The 17,602-nt window shown below is 39.6% G+C and overlaps 1 protein-coding gene across 5 annotated transcripts in view; it reads left to right on the forward strand.

Annotated features, from left to right (window-relative positions):
- The window catches only part of IDE (insulin degrading enzyme), an 88,457-nt gene extending 71,065 nt beyond the window's left edge, over positions 1-17,392 (forward strand). For 3 of the 5 annotated variants that reach the window (XM_090277963.1, XM_090277966.1, XM_090277968.1), the window contains 10 exons: positions 2,022-2,132; positions 2,244-2,364; positions 5,103-5,194; positions 6,110-6,221; positions 7,993-8,160; positions 9,531-9,803; positions 10,820-10,881; positions 13,631-13,703; positions 14,409-14,476; positions 15,114-17,392. In XM_090277963.1, the coding sequence (XP_090134089.1) occupies positions 2,022-2,132; positions 2,244-2,364; positions 5,103-5,194; positions 6,110-6,221; positions 7,993-8,160; positions 9,531-9,803; positions 10,820-10,881; positions 13,631-13,703; positions 14,409-14,476; positions 15,114-15,209 (1,176 nt within the window). In that variant the 3' untranslated portion in view covers positions 15,210-17,392. Of the gene's footprint in view, positions 1-44; positions 190-2,021; positions 2,133-2,243; positions 2,365-5,102; positions 5,195-6,109; positions 6,222-7,992; positions 8,161-9,530; positions 9,804-10,819; positions 10,882-13,630; positions 13,704-14,408; positions 14,477-15,113 lie in introns of all 5 variants that reach the window. The other 2 variants (XM_090277964.1, XM_090277967.1) reach the window with 1 other exon arrangement.
- The last annotated feature ends 210 nt before the right edge of the window (positions 17,393-17,602 follow it).

Genomic DNA, 17,602 nt, shown 5'->3' on the forward strand with positions numbered 1-17,602 from the left:
TGCTTGAGGTATCAAAGCATTTCTTTTGTTTTTCTTTTTGTTAGTCGCTACATTTATGCTGATCCTCTCCATTGCAACATGACATACCTGTTTATCAGGTTATTGAAGGATGATTTAAAAGAGTATACATATGCAGCACGCCTCTCAGGTCTGAGCTATGGCATTGCATCAGGGATGAATGCAATACTTGTAAGTAAAACGGAAACCAAAGAAAAGGCACCACACCGTTTTAAGCATTATGTTGAGCTTGGGAAAACTATTAACTTCTGCCTTTTTAAACAAGAAGATTGATGGTTTTTTCCTTGCACCTTTTTAATGATTGAAGAACTCAGATTACTATTAGCTACACTAATGAATGATTTAGTAGAGTTTAGTGCACCTTGTGAACATGTATGTGTGCTACATTTACATGCATGTTCCTCTGCTTGAAATGCTTAACATAGTAATCCTGAAGGCATGTTGTTCTTTTCATTTATTTGAGGATATTAACATCTGTAAGTGAAAGATATCCATAGTTATTGTTGTGGTGCTTGAATTTTATTTTTATATGAGCTTCCTTTATTTCTGTTGATAATAATGGAAAGTTCTGTGTTCAGATACTTGTGACATTTCCTTTTATTTTTTTGTAGCATGCATCATTAACTACTTTTGAGTGTATTTTAAAATAAACATTATTAAATACACTCTAAGAAATAACTAGATCCTTTTTCTTGACACTGTTTGTGATGTTTCCAAACTTATGTCTCATTTCCAAACTAACATCTCTTTATGGCACACATTCATCTTCACTTTTCTTGAAAATATATTGTATCTTTTAGTAACAACTGAAATGAGAGCATGTGCTGTGTACTCCTCTTTATAAATTCTTAAGCAGAAGGTTTTAGGGATTTAAAATTTTATTTATTTAGCAATGACTTTTTTTTTCTTCACACAAGTAAATTTTCTGGTAGTTTTCATTAATGTATAAGAATGTATATAATCTAACCATTCTAGAAGCCAGGGAAATTTGAAGCCCAGAGATCAAAATAAACTCCAACTAGAAAAGTAATAATCCATTGTTTATTTTTCACTATTGAGTTTCAGTATCATATCACCAGTTACATAAAAAATTTGTTATTTGTGACAACATGGGCTTTCAGCTCATTGTCAGGCTAGTTTGCACAGTATGTGATGTGCTTTCCATGGCCGAGAACCTTCACTTTTGCTGAGGTTCTTGTCTATCATTTTTCATAAGGTGGAGGCTTTCATAGCTATTCTAGTTACATTATATCCTCTGCCGCAGCGGATGCCACCCTATGCAAATAGAATAATAGGAAATACGATAATAGGCACCCCCCACTTTTCAAAATGTTATGCTTTCAGAGCTTAAAGTGAATTGTGCTAAGGCAAAATCCAGTGTGTATCCTCACTACCTATCAGTTTTGCCATTAGCTTTTGGCACATCAGCAGAACTCCTCCAATAAGCCAGTGGTAAGATGTGGGTGGATCCTTATCGGACACCATTGAATGATAAAAGTGGCCAGATGCCACATAAAAAATTGGGGCATTTCTCCAAATAGTTTTCAAAAATATTTGAATATAAATAATTTGTGGACATATCCTGTAGTTTGTAGATGACACTCCCCTATAATTTTTACCTTCTTACCACCAATTAAAACTTTAAGCCAGCCACTCCTTAGAAAATTTTTGAAGATTAAACTTAAAATACATCTGTAATTGATTTTGACTTTATGAGAACTTAAATTATGATAACGTAGTGTGTGCTGCCATAGTTGGGCATCAGGTGAGTTTTCCCACTGTTGATTTTATTTAGGAAAAGCAAGATATTGCTTTTGGGTTAGTAAATACCAATGGTTAATGTTATCTAAGTCTTAAATTATATTTATGAGAAGTTAAATTAATTGACTTTGTTTCATTTTTATTTTAAAGCACTTGGTTTTGGATTTTCTGAATGTGTACATATCAAACTGAGGTGTTTCATGATATTTTTAGACCATTAACACCTTGAACTCTTTCTGTAGCTCTCGGTGAAAGGTTACAATGACAAGCAGCCAATTTTGCTGAAGAAGATTATTGAGAAAATGGCTACCTTTGAAATTGATGAAAAAAGATTTGAAATTATCAAAGAAGCTGTAAGTTTTTTGAGCTTTATATTTATAATTTGTTCTTTTTGTTCATAAGGTAATAAGAAGTGATTTTTAAAGGATTCGTAAAACTAATGAACCCATGTCTCCATTCACCAGTACATGCGGTCTCTCAACAACTTCCGAGCTGAACAGCCTCACCAGCACGCCATGTACTACCTCCGCCTGCTGATGACTGAAGTGGCCTGGACTAAAGACGAATTGAAAGAGGCCCTGGATGGTGAGTCTCTTTTTCTGTTTATAGCCCAATACTTTCCTTATTTTATCCTGATATCTAGTGTTTATGCTTTCTAATAACTTATAGTTCTCTTAAAACCAGATTTGCATACTTTTTTTTTATCAAGAATGTGGTGGCCTTTGGTATTCAGGCAATTTACCCACATTTGCTGTTTTCAACCTGGACTAACAGCAGTTAATTAGTTCTGTTCATAGATTTTTGCAGATGACTAAATGTTTTGAATCAGGAACTTACCTTGTTAATATTGTTTTCAGAAAAGGAAAAAAGGGCTAGGTTGGGAAGTCTTATGCCACAAAGTGCTCAGGCATCTGGATCTGTTTAGTTCAGTTAAAAACTAGGAACTGTATAAAGAATGAAGTGTCATCTTTTTATTTTTCCCCCGAAAAGTTTAAATCTGGTTTTCATAGGCTTTGCTTAAAAGTCGTAAATTCCTTGAGGGCAGTTATTATGCCTTCCTTGTATCCTCTTTATTTAATATCTATTATAATATTATATCCTCTGTGTGTGTGTCTAATGAATATCTATGGAATGGAATGAAATTACTTTAAGGTTTGCTACATTGGAAAGATATCAGCTGATATTACCCTTTATTATTGTTTCCTTTTTTAATTTCTCAGCATTACTTTACCAATTAATCATCTTCTACATGCTCAGCAATAAGGAAAGAGAGTACTGTTGAATTTTTAATGCTCTTTTATGCTAAGTCTTTACACTGATTATGTAACACTATACTTTCGATATATTCAGTGATAAATCAAGAACACAATGTATTGAAAAACCATTATTTTATTGGTTGCCTTGGGCATTGAGTAGGTATGTAGATTATAAAATTCATTAAGTAGAACAAATACATTTCTAATCCGGATAGTTAATGTACCTTTCTTTGCAAAATGGTTATGAGTCACATTTAGTTAATAGCAAGAATTTTGCCTTTATAAAAAAAATACTGCATAATTGATTTTAAATACATTTTTCAAGAAACAGAATGTGCATTCAGCATGATCAAATAACAGAGGTTTTTGGATCCCCTTCACCTTTTTTTTTTTTTAGTTTCTGAGTCAGATGTTATGTGAATTTTAAGCAGAATAAGCTCTAAAGTGTCTCAGGCATGTGAAACCTTCCTAAAATGTATTTTATAAAGAGAAAGCATTTTTATAGTTGAAATTCTTTGTTCTAATAAATTATTATTCTGTTTTGTTATATGTATTTACACAGTAATTCATTAATGCCAATGTGGCTTAATCTTGAGACAAGACTCTAAGCCAGTCAGCTATCCAGGTGCTAGGGTAGCAAGAACCTCAGAGTTCAGTGTGGTCCAACAGCATTTATTGACTACATCCTATGCACCAGGCCCTAGGCTCCAGTTGCTTGAGATTTTAAAAAAAAAAAAAAAATCATTTAGATGGGTCTTCTTTGATCAGGGAGCTCTAGTCTAGTGGCCAAGCATGAATGTAAACAGACCATTTCAGTAGAGGGAAAGAGAGTAGGTGTTGTGATAGAGGTCTGCAGAGAAGGCTAAGGGGGTAGGGGAGTCTTAAGGCAGTGCAGTGGAGAAGAATGAGTATGCACTTCAGAATTAGTTAGACCAAGGATCGCATGCCAGTTCTGCAATGTACTAGCTTGATGATTTTGGTCAAGAAACTTACATTTTCTAAACTTCAGTTTTCTCACCTTTAAAATGGGAATAATAGCATACACTTTACAGTTATAACATCTGTAAGATGCTGGCCCTTAGTTAGCACTTGTTAATTTCTTTCCATGTCTCTCTTTAAACTTTAGTTGCTAATTTTAGCATTCATTGCAGCAATTACTAGTACAGCATCCTAATAGAGAAGGGACAACTCTTCCTTATTGAAGAATTAAATCAATACATGTAAAAGGAAAGTGGGGAGTAGAAAACTCACTATTAGGATTCTATAATAATAATTGATACAGGCAATATACGCCAGTGGTTGCTAAAATTTGTGGGTAATGTTAAGGAAAAACAGAATATTTGCATAGTTTCAAAGTATTTCCCCCCAAATAAATATTTATTAATTATAGTGGGGAAAGTAAACATTGATGAGCAGGTGGCTTTTCCTAATTGTTTGTAGAGCATAGGTGAGTTACTTGGTTATAACCAAATGAATAAATCAGTGCGCTTACAGTAAAGGCATGTGGCAGGCACCACCCATTTGAGTGATCAGTGTGGACATCACCACTACTAAAACATACCAACACCACGGGTGTGCTGCACTGAGAAAGGCATGTTGCCTCTGTGGTGTTCTTCCTACAGAAACTCAATTGAATCATGAGAAAACACCAGACAAACCCAAACAAAGGGCATTCTATAAAATCACTGAACAATATGCTTTAAAAATCTTCAGGTCATCAAAGATAAGGAATGACCAAGGAACTGTCACAGATTGGAGGAAACTAAGGGCACAGAACAACTAAATGCAAGGTGGAATTGTGGGTTAGATCCTAGAAGAGAAAAGAAATATTAGTGGAAAAATTGAAATCCAAATGGAGTCCATATTATAGTTTAATGGTATTGTACTAGTGTTAAATTCTTAGTTTTGATCATTGTACTATGGCTATGAAAGATGTTAACATTCGGCAGAACTGGGTGAAGGGTATACAGGAACTCACTACTGTTTTTGAACTCTGAACTCAGATTGTCTCAAAGGTTTTTTACAAAACCTCATAAGCAGAGCTCTCTGTTTCTTACACCTTTACAGATGTCACCCTTCCTCGCCTCAAGGCCTTCATACCTCAGCTCCTGTCCCGGCTGCACATTGAAGCCCTTCTTCACGGAAACATAACCAAGCAGGTGGGTGGTTGAAGTGGTAGCAGTCTTTTGTGAATCAGTGCACGAGATTTTTCACCCCAGTCTGTCTAAGACTGCTCACCACCACCATGTGTTTATAAACATATCTCAAGCTTCACTCAACCTTCTCTGCTCTCTGGGGGAAGGAAGGAGGAGGCCTAAGGGGAGCAGCATGGGCATGGTTAACCGTGGACCCACTGTTGTGGCTGCTGCTTCTGCTGTTCCTGCCTTGCACTGTTGCAGAAGGATGTAGGAGAAATGGTCCCTGCTCTGTGTACGACAGCAGGACTGTAAAGTGGATAAGAACACATGGCGTGGAATCAGAGAGCCTGGATTCAAATCCTAACTGTGCTACACGCTATATATGTAATCTTCTGCAAAGGTCTTAACCTCACTATGCTCAGTTTTCCCATTTGTAGAATTAGAGTTATTAGGATTAAATTAAATAGTAGAGGCCAGGTGTTTAGTGCATGGACAGCACTCTGATATTCTCATGTCTCATGAGCCTTACCACTCTACCACTCTGCTCTACTGTCTCCAAAGCACTATGCCCAGTGGCAGGATTCTTAGCAAGGTCAGTTTTATTCAATATAAAGCCTTATGCTTACTTCTGTTGCTTTGCTGTGACCCCAGCTGTCGTTCACTTGGGACTACCTTCCCATCACCGGTACCTCTCCAGCTTTAGTAATCCCTTTTTCCCAGCATTGAGATGGTCTGGGCCTCTATTTCTACCATAGTGACAATTACAAATTGACAAATATAATTTTTATCCATTTGAATATGATCAAATATATTTAAGATTAAGGCTTATTTCACAGACATGTTTTCACATTGCACAGGCCATCATTTAATACACGTTTTATTTTCACAGATAAGATACATTTGTATTCTTGTACTGTGACCTGTCTTCTTCCACAGGCTGCATTAGGTATTATGCAGATGGTTGAAGACACTCTCATTGAACATGCTCATACGAAACCTCTCCTTCCAAGTCAGCTGGTCCGGTATAGAGAAGTTCAGCTCCCTGACAGTAAGTTGAAATGTTATAACTTTGGTAATGGACAGCTTTGACATAATATCGTGCATCATCACACTTCGATGACAATGTATTGTTTTATGGTAAAGAACTATGGGATCCTCTATTGTTTATAGAAGTATAGTTAAAGGTAGATAATTCTGCCAGGAAATTCATAATAGGCAGGCCGAAGAGATGAAATTGGATGTAGGCAATTATTTTGAAGAGAATGATACTGGAATTGACTGGTAACTGAGTGAATATAAAGGAGTTAGGAGGTAGAAATATCACAAAGCTAAAGAAATGTTGATTATGAATCATCAAAATTTATAAAAAATGAAAACTAGAATTATAATATCTAATTGGAAGCCCATAAGTGTCTTCGGCAGAAATAGTTTTAGGAAAGCCACAGGTGTAGATAACAACATGCATTTATTACCTGCATGTTTTATGAGGAATTTTAACATACAAAACAGATAATTAATATATTAGAGTTTGCAATGTTGGGTTACTTTTGCAGGAATAATGGTTTTTGTTGATATAAAAACTCATTAAGCGTTATTTTCAACATTGTTCAAAACTGTCTAGTGGGAAGTTTATTAGACCAGGAGTGAGAAGCAGTAATTTCTTTTTTAAGCCGAATTCGATTGTTGGCTGTTGCCCATACATACATGGTCTGTGCCTTTGTTTCCCAGCTATTTTATCCTCCTGAAATATTGCTCCCTCCAACCCCAACTGCTCCTTCTCCTCCTGGACCTACATGTACACCCTATTCATCCTTCCAAGCCCATGTTATAAGCCCTCTGGTTCCACCAAATGTTTTCTAAAGTTCCCAGCTAGAAGTAATCACTTCCTCTTCTGACTTCACAACACAGGTTTTCTGAACCTTTCCTTATTTAAGCTACTCAGCACTTCTTCTCCTGCATTGGGATTGAAATGCATCTCCATAGCCCATGTAAGCTTATACATTCTTAAGACCAGGGTCTGTGCCTGCTCATGTGAGTAGCTACTAAATAAAGCAACAGAGTATTACCTCGGGATGTCATTGTTGAACGTGCAAGGAAGGATACCTTGAGCACAGCTTTGTTCTGCATCACCTGTCACCACAGGTGCATTTCAGACTAATGCTAGTTTGTTACTCAGTCACTGCAGTGTGATGGAGAAGGAATTAGGATCGGCCATTCAGAAACCGTAGCACCTGGCCCTGATTGGTGTGAATCGGTTGGTTGGAGCATTGTCCTATAACCGAATGGCTGAGGGTTTGATTCCCGGTTGGGGCACCTGCCTTGGGTTACAGGTTCATTCCCTGGTGGGCACCAGCGATCCGTGGTCTGGGCACGTACAGGAGGCCACAAATCAATGTTTTTTTTCTTTCCCTTTCTTTCTCTCTCAAAACAATGAAAAAATGTGTTTGGGTGAGGATGAAAAAAAAAAGCCATAGCACTTGGTCATCAGGCAAAGTGATGCCAGTCTAGAAACAAAATTTCAAAATGAAATCCTTCATACCTCTTTTTACTACACTTCCTGCCTTCTCTCTCCCCTACGGCCCTATCTCTTTTGTCTCTCTGTGCCTTTGCAGATTTCCCCACGCTCAGAAATAACTCAGTTCCCATCCCATTCTCAAAATGCTAGGTGTTGAGAAACAGTCTAATAAATTAATTGCAGGTTGGAATTGCCAAAAAACACCAATCAAATTAAACAACTTTCAAAAGCCAAACAAAACATTAACTGTATTAAACTCTAAGTAAGTGTTTGAATGTGCTGCTCTCTTTTTGAAACCCCTTAGGAGGATGGTTTGTCTATCAGCAGAGGAACGAAGTTCACAATAACTGCGGCATCGAGATATACTACCAGACAGACATGCAGAGCACCTCAGAGAACATGTTCCTGGAGCTCTTCTGTCAGATCATCTCTGAGCCTTGCTTCAACACCCTGCGCACCAAGGAGCAGCTGGGTGAGAGGGAAGTGGGGGACAGCAGGTACCTCAGACCTCGAGGAGCAGCCAGTGTCCTTACAGAAAACTCGGCACATGTATGGTCCCCTAGCGTGTTGCTTCAGGCATGCCCTATTCAGAAAGAGTTGTGAAAACCTCGTTTATGGGAATCCACTTCTAAAAGATAATGTCTTGTGGACATTAAAGCAGTTCTTAAGGAGATGACACTGTTTACATGACACACATGTCCATAAAGAGGGCATGTGGGGTAGAGGGAAGAAGATGCTAAGGGCAGGCTGTTGTGGGTGGCAAGGAGGGACACAAGCCATCCAGAGAAGCTTAGATTCAGTAACCTTTGGGTTCCCTGGGAGTGCAGGCATGTTCTCTTATTCGTCTTTGTATCCCAAGCTTGAAGCACCTAGAAGGTACTCAGTGTTTGTTGAGGAAATGTTTCAGGCAGAGTTTTAGGCATTATTAAAAGTGTGGGAGATCCTAGCAGTTTTGTTCAGTGAAAAAAAAAGAAGCAGCAGACCCAGTAATGACTGGGAAGAACTGGTGTAAAGGGATTTGGGTGAGTCTCTCCAAGTACCAATCTTTTTTTAAACAACCACCGTGATAGATGCTGGACCATGAAAATAGATGCTATCTCTGGTCCTTCCTTCAAGGAGCCCACAATCTAATCGGGAAGGCAGACCTGTAAAAGAATAATCATAATTATAGTCCAGAGTGATTTAAACCTCACAGACTGTACTGAAAAGAGTGTCTTTCTCAGAAGGACCCAGAGACACCGCAGCTGTCAGAGGTGTGGCCTGGGACAGAGCAGCTGAAGGGGGCAGGCCACGAGCTTGGTTTAGGAAAGATGTTGAGCTCGTAAGATGTCAGTGGAAATATGACCTTCAGTTACCTGGTCTCCATAGAGATTGGTAGTCATCACAGAGCTGGTTCAGGAACGGGTTACGTGACAGGCAATGCAGCAGTGGAGGCAAGTCCACATGTGGAATTCGGATGTGTACGGAAACAGTGCTGGGCCACGGCTAGCGGATGGAAATGAGCCGGCCTTCCTTAGGGGTGAGGAAACTGTGACGTAGATGGGCAGGGACCAACTCGCGGATAACTAGGAATTACGGGATGATGAGTCTGAATGATGAGTAGAGTTTGTTTGTTTTTTAAGAAGAAAAGGTTCTCTCCAACTTTCTGACTATTCTTTAAAGAGCTCCTTTGCTCTGTCCTTAGGGCCTGAGGATATCCTAATTGCTCATATTTCTTCAGAGGTTAATAACATAAAACGCTAGAGTAGATTTTGTTTGCTCTGATAGGATACTTTTTGAAAGAATAAACGTGGCCTGAGTCTCAAACAGCAAGTCCTGACTGGCCGGTCTTTTACGTTTCAGGCTATATCGTCTTCAGTGGCCCGCGTCGCGCCAGCGGCATACAGGGCCTACGGTTCATCATCCAGTCGGAAAAGCCTCCACACTACCTAGAAAGCAGAGTGGAAGCTTTCCTAGTCACCATGGAAAAGTCCATAGAGGACATGACAGAAGAGGCCTTCCAAAAACACATTCAGGCGTTAGCAATTCGTCGACTAGACAAACCAAAGAAACTGGCTGCGGAGTGTGCTAAATACTGGGGGGAAATCATCTCCCAGCAATACAACTTTGACAGAGGTAAGGCGAAATTAGGGCCTGCCTTCATGACATGTAAGTGTGACATTTAAGGAGTTGAGACTTTTCTACAGAACAGTACTCATTTTGTAGGGGATGGTCTGGTACTGAGTTGGGAGGGGGTGGGGGCACCTCACTTCTAATGAAGCATTAGTTAACATGACTGTTTTCTTTTTTTCTTCTCTAAAACTGGAGCTGCATCTACCTGTATCCCATAACAATGCACTAATAATCAATCTTATTTCACTTCTTGTGTTCAATCACTGTGCCCCTGAGGCTCTGAGCATAGATATGTAGGTGTGTATTTCCCATAACACTAAAAAAGGTGAAACATTTGCAGATGGAACTCTCTTGACATAAGTGCTGCCCTGGAAGGCCAGGAGTACAAACATTGGCCCTCGGGGCTCTCCAAAAATGTGTCAGTGCTTTTAGATTCGGCAGCACTCTGCCCCCGGAGCTCCTGCTTATCAGCTCCCTTTCACCCGTCTTCCAGAGCAGAGATTAACAGTCAGGTGTGCTGAGCTACACGAGAAGCCACAGTTGGATTGTGTTCTCATTCTGATACCGATAAGCTAAAGATCTTGTCCAGCTCACTTTTTCTGGGCCTCTGTTTCCTTTCCTGTAATTTTTCTAGCAGTTGTATTCACTATTGATATAGTGCATACCACTTACTGAGCATTCGCCATGCGCTCTAGCTATATGTTATTGTTGCTTATCATTTTTCTTGGTTCTCACTATAGCCCCATGAAGTAGTTATTATCCCCGATTTCTGGATGAGGAAATTGAGGCTCAGAAAAGTGGAAGTGACTAGCCCAAGGTCCAGCAGCTCATTTGTAGAGAGCCAGGATATCCTCTTAACTTTTTACTTGAAATTTATTCCCTTATTAGTAGGAGTAGGTGATCACTTAAAAATATGAATACCTAGAAGTGTTGAAGTGAAGTATATTGTCGTTTAGTGTAGTATTTTGGGCTACTTAAAATGGGATTATTAGTAAATTACTATATGATTACTTTTTCAGATAATACAGAAGTTGCATATTTAAAGACACTTACCAAGGAAGATATCATCAAATTTTACAAGGTAAATTTAATTCATATATTTTAAGTTTTGACTTATAAGGAAATATTGTGTGAGCTGTGTGATGTGTTTGTTGCTGCTTTGAATCCATTCAGGCAGGACTTATGAAGACGTTTTTATGGATGTGAGTATTTTTGACACATATTACTGTTAGAAAAAAGAGACAGTTCATATTGAATCCAGTACTATTTTCTTCTCCCACTGGACCAGGGACTGGGATGGCCCTTCCTGGCCTTTGGATTCCTCTCTTTAGGCCTCCTTTTGGTTTCTTCTCTCTGTTCCCCACCCAAGCCCACGAAGACCATTCCTGAGTTTGTTTGGTGAAAAGGAAGAGCAATGAAAACAAACAGAACTTGAGAATTAGATTATTCTCCCATCTCTGGCAATTATAAATCATCTTCACCCATTAGGGGCCACTGTGGCTGCTTCTTTACATGAATGATTACTCATCTTTGAACTGTGTTCAGGGATCTTATAAGTTTTGAATGCCTGTGCTCACAGAAAAAGTTTATCAGGAGGGCAGAGAGGCACCACCATTATTGAAGTTTTCCCAGTACAGCTTTAAGATATTAGCACTTCTAAATTTCCCCACCTGTAACAAAATTCTAGGAAGGGTAGCAAAAACTTTGTTAAGTGGGTATGTAATGTGTGATAAGCATGCTAAGTACAGAAATTAAAAGTTTTTACTGCAATAGAGTTGTACTATAAGTGTTACATATATTTTTTGTAATATATTGGGACCTCTGAGTAAAATACCTTTATGTCTACTTTGCAGGATAAAGAGCAAAGTTCTAGTCTGTAATTACCATAGAGCCTTAGAGTTATACCCCAGCTAGGGTTCTAGCCACTTCTCCCAGTTCATATCTGATTTATTAGGTGCTGATTGGTCAGGAGCTCAGGCCGGCCCTGTGCTAACATCTCTTGGGGAGAAAAAACATCTACTTTACAATGTCATTTTTCAGGGATATATTGTAACTAAATGTACAAGAGTCAGTACATGCAGTTCTCATTAGAATGATGTGAAATTATTTGTACTATCTAGTGAACCTTATCACATTTTTCTCCTATATGGGAGTTTCCAAAACCCACTTATTCACCAGCATCGGTGCTGTGTGGGCGAGTGAGGAAAAGGAAGTGTCGTGACCTGGAGGTGCCGTTTCCTGGAGGAAAAGGGCGGCCTTGCACTGCCTGCCAGCCATTTACACTTACTCCCCCGAGTCCCCTGCCAGACTACGAGGCTGCTGTTTTCTGTACGTGCAAACAAGTACTGATATGGCCAGTAACACCTTGGCAGCACGAAAAGGGAGACAATACAATTTTAGTTTCAAAATTTGGCAGTAAAAGCCAGTATTTTGAAAGCACTTTTTATAGCGATGGGATTTAAGCTTTTTGGCCATTCAAGTGGCTGGGCAAGTTATTTTCTTTACTTCATGATTCCCTTTGCATTGTGTAAAGGAACACAGGAGTCTCATCTAAACTACCCTTGCTCTTCTGCTATAATAGCCTTTAAAATATTAATGTATTTTGATAAGGGGGCAGGCTATATGTATGTGTGGGGCAACGGATGTATGGGAAATCTCTTTACCTTCCACTCAGTTTTGCTGTGAACCTGAAACTGCTTTTAATAATATTATTAAAATATATACATGTCTATGTAAAAATTTATATATTTTTGTTAATAAAAATATATAAAACAAAATTTTGATCGAAATATAACCCCAAGTGATCTTTGTGTAGATGAAGGGAGAGCTACGCAAGCGGACTGTTGGGGGCAGAGTTAAGTGCAGGAGCACAGGGCACGTGTCCGCTGCGGCCCGCTGAGAGCTGCCGGCCTCGCTCGGGGACCTCAGCTCCTCCAAAGGTTCTTGCACCCGTCGGGGTAGCAGCAGGAGAGTATGTGGCCTCTGGACACAGACCCGGGCTCGGCGCCATCACCAGCTAGCTAGCTCTGTGGCCTCAGCTGAGTTACTTCAGCTTCTAAGCCATGGTTTCCTTATTTACAAAATAGAGGTGTTTAAAGGGATTGGCACTTAAGGCTATTTAATAGGTAGTCTCTGTTGTTGCTCTCTTTATTAGTAATACTCATTCCTAGGGTTTTTAAATGTTTTAATCAGAATGCTTTTAAATCAGAATATATCTTCTTCCTTGATGTTGTAAGTTTTAATTGTGTTTATTTACTACTTCAGACTGTTAAACTCTGAGGTTAGGTCTGTTCTCAATTGCCTAGGAAAGAAGGTGATCATGTTCAGCTCTTTTCAGTTTCTGAGACGTTTATTTTAACCCTTTGAGTGCCAACATCACTGTGAGCGACGCTGACAGATTTTCCCAGCAGTGCCAGCGTCGCTTCCAGCGACTCTTTTTTCAATGGCTACAAGTGTGAATAACAATGGAAGAACTCATATTTTATGTTTTGTTCTCTTTTTTTGTACCTCAGGTTATATATTGATATAACTTTTTCTCATGTTGATCCAAATTTCAGATTTTTATGCTTGTTCAAATACTGACATATTAATACTGTTATAATTTTTACTTACAATTTAAACGGTCCTTTGAATTTCATTTATCTTTGTAATAATCATTGAAACTATGCAATGTGCATGATAAGGAAGCTTTTGCTAATGGACATTTTCATTGCTTCACGGTATAGCATCTTTTCTGTTTCTGGTGACAGCTGATTCTTCGTAGTTGAAAGAGAGCCTCTTTTTGTTCCTTAGTGGGGCAAAAGGGTGACTTTGCCATTCTTTCTGCCTAGGAAATGCTGGCAGTAGACGCCCCGAGGAGACATAAGGTATCCGTCCATGTTCTTGCCAGAGAAATGGATTCTTGTAAGTATTGAACATTGATTTTTTTTTTTTTTAATGTATATCTTTAGACACATGAAAGCTGTCTCTTGCCATAGCCGCATCCTTTCTGGAGCACCAGGAAGTAAAAAAGTGCAGATGGGGAACTACCTGGAGACAGGGTCTGCTCTAGCAAAGCAGAAATAAGGGAAAGGCAAGGAGGCAGCAAGAGAGAGAGCCAGCGCCAGATGGCACAGTGCCAGGCTGGCCACAGCTCTGTGAGAACGCACAGCTGGTTGCTGGTAGGACATCTCCAGAGAAGCTGTATGGAACACTGTGCGTGGGGAAGAAGGGCAGGGAATATATCTGCTGGGTCCCTCCTGTCTCCTGTCTGTCTGGCCAAGGTGTGCCGCATAACCATGAACTCCCAGGGTTCTGGGCTATGGTGGTGACCAGAGCTTCAGGGTCCTGTGAGGTCAGCCCTGGGCACTGAAGTTGCTGCTGCCAAGGCTTTAATAACCATGGCAACGTGATGAGTCATCACTGGGGACACTCCAGATAGGAGGCAGGACAAGCAGTCAGGGCCTTGGGGAACAGGCATCCTGAGGGGATAGGAGCAGTATGTACACCAGGTCTGGTACAGTTTTTAATGAACTGAGCCTGGTTTCAATTTTTTTTTTTTTTTTGGAAGTCGCTCTTGTGTGCTTGTATCAATAAATTCAAAGCATCAACTCCTTCATTTTCTTACAGGTCCTGTGGTTGGAGAGTTCCCATGTCAAAATGATATAAATTTGTCACAAGCACCAGCCTTGCCACAAGTAAGAAATGTAATTGTTACATTCGATTGCACTGTTAGGGGACTTACTACTTGTAAGGAGCTTGTTCATCAGGACACATAAGACCTAGAGGCTTCAGGTCACCAGGTGTTTGAGCCTCTATTTAGGTCTCTGTAAAGGCCAGGTCCCCATTCTTTGTGACAGATCCCAGTGGTCAGACTTTCCTTTTTTCAGCTGCACAGAAACTGAGCCTGTGCCCTTGTCTGCCTTTGTCACTAGCTTGAACACAGGCCATCTCCAGCCGCTTCTGTTCCCTGCTCCTTCCACAGTGTCTGAATATTTTAATCACCTGGGAAGGTTGGCATTTCATTGCAGGAGGAGGGAAACTGACCCTGTAACCGGGCCCTCGCTGGGCGGGCACACATGCTCTGACCCTCTGCTGGAGCCTGAGTGCCAAGTCCTTAGTGTGCGGCGCTGTGCACCAGAGGAGAGCCGAGGCTTCCTTGGCCACAGTCCCACCGGGGTCCTCACCATAGGTTTGTGTAGACCCTCTGGCCCTGCTGATCTGTGGGGTAGAAACTAGTGTGTATGAAAAGCAAAAAGAAAAGAGAAACATTTATGTTCTGTTCAGTCTGCTTTTTAGACTAAATACACTAAGAGGAAACGTTTTTCTTTGCAGCCTGAAGTGATTGAGAACATGACCGAGTTCAAGCGTGGTTTGCCACTGTTTCCCCTCGTGAAGCCACATATTAACTTCATGGCTGCCAAACTCTGAAGGTCCCCCACGGCGGCAGCGTGCAAGGGGATGCGTTCCTGAGTCTTCCAGGGGCTTGTAAACCATCTTGGCCACTTTAATAGTTCCTGCTTCACTGTTAGAAACATAAACAGAAAAAGATATTGTCAGATGTCATTATGTAGAAATATTAAAAATCCAAAGTAAATTACAGAATCTTATAGATGTAGAATATTTTTAAAATATATGCCTCTTAAATATTTTAAAATTTTTTTCATTACTAAGGAAAATTTCCCTATATAACAATACTTAAAATGATGGATGATATTCCTATAGAATCTTCCTTCCCTATTCTGTAAAATAGGCTACTAGTTAGAAGAAAACGTTACCTTTTTAAAAAAGCCTCCTAGGTTGACAGGAAAGGCTTCATGACATTTAGAAAGGTAATACCTTTTTAAAAATCTGTACTCACATTTGCTTTCTACTTGATGGTCTCATGTAAACCAATGGAGAACATACATTTGGCACATAATGAACAAAGTAATGTAATTTTCTTTTATTAGTGTAATTGCTGATTATAAGGCATGATTTTAACCTTTTTATAAAATTTGAACACGTTTTTTATTCAAACTAGCTCTGGAAAACCCTAGAACACCCTACTTATTTTTAGTACTAGAACTACAGACTTACCTTACATCAGTTTTGTCCCAAATTGAATTTCTCAGGATTACTGTGGTTTGTTTCCTTCCAAGTGAATTATACCGACATTCTCGTTCACAGTTGGTTTGCAGTGCTGCCGATCGGCTTCACTCTCCCATCAGTACGTTACTGTATCTAACAAGTACAGATAGGGTGAACTTCACTTCCCACTGCGTGTGTGACGTGCTTTTCCAACATAAGCTGCTGTAGACACCTGTAACTTTCTACTACCATGAATTCAGTGAGTATATAAACCAAAATATTTGCCCCATTATGAATTTTAAAAGGCGGCAAATACAAAGCTGCATTCCTGGAGGTATTGAAAAAAAAAGCCTTGAATTTTCAAATAGCATGATCTCCATAAGACTCTAAAACGCACTTTTACTACCAGTCTAATATTGCCCAAGTATTAAGTTGTTTTTTTTTTAAATATATAATTATAAACATACAAACACACACATGATGACTGGAGTGGACTTTTAAAAAATATTTTTCTCATGAAATACTATTTTAGATGAAATTGTTACTATAAATTTAACAGCTGTTTTGAAATATTTACTGTTATTAAAACTTCAAGAAAAATTGTTAATGTACTTTCACATACAGGCGTTAGTAACAATAATCGGCCCTGTTGTCCACTAACTCAGGCAAAGAGTGGCATTTCCAAGTGACATTTTACCTCCATGAGAGTTGATTTGCTAGGATTTCTTTCTGTAGAATCATATCTTTTCACATCTTCAGTTTTCACATTTGCCATTTTCCAGATAATCTGAATTTGGGGCAAGAATGATAGACTCACAGCTGTGGAGGCTGCTTTTCAAAGCGGGGCTCCATTTCTGTCACATAAATGTGGTGCTGTACCTGTCCTTTATCCCTGCCTTCCAGGGCTTCTTTGAGTGAAGCCTGTCTCTCCGTCAGAAGGAGCGTGAGTCACCACTTCCTTCTGGTTTATGCATTTGTAGACTATGCATCTTTTCATCAAACTGCAAATAAAAACAAGATGGATCTAAAATTAGTCGTGAGTGTTTAAACCACCACTGTACAAGTATATAATCCACTTACCTTGTCTGTGGAAAATTATGTGCTATTGAGTAACTTTTGGCTCTTTTTTTAAACAATGAGTGAAATTTAACCGTTATCTTTATGAGCAAGTCACACGAAGAAACCTGAAAGGAATCACACATGGTCTCCCAGGGCCCTGGGATTGTCTGGTGCACTCCAGCACTGTCTGGTTTCCAGGTGGGATGGAGAGCTGCTGTTGGGTCACTCAGGCACACCAATGGATTCGTTCACATGGGTCCAAGCTGCAATCCGTGAGCAATAACAGACCACCCCAGGGACTGCTGTTTACTCAGTGCTTACTTACTTAGTAAAGGAGATTTGTGAGACAAGCTAGGTTATTAGTTCCCTGGGACACTTTGGAAGTCTTCTTTTCGACTAGTTAATTTGGAAGAGAGAACACGTGACACAGCCAGTGTGGTGGAGTGCGAGGGTGATCCTGTTTACAATAAATCGCCTGACTTTAACCTCTGGAGTTTGCATTTGTATTATTTTTACAGTTTCAGTGGCCAGTCCTCAACCTACCTCTCAACATCCTGATTTGACAAGGTTACTTGCTTCCGTTGTCCCTAATGCAGAAAGCAGTGGACTTACAGTTTTAAGTGTATCTGGGTACCAATGATTTAGTCAAATAAATGGGTCAGTTTCACATTCTTAAGAGTAGATCGTTTTTGTAA

The sequence above is a fragment of the Furipterus horrens genome, unplaced genomic scaffold (assembly GCF_987537825.1).
Source record: "Furipterus horrens unplaced genomic scaffold, mFurHor1.1.pri manual_scaffold_5, whole genome shotgun sequence".
Taxonomy (NCBI): Eukaryota; Metazoa; Chordata; class Mammalia; order Chiroptera; family Furipteridae; genus Furipterus; species Furipterus horrens.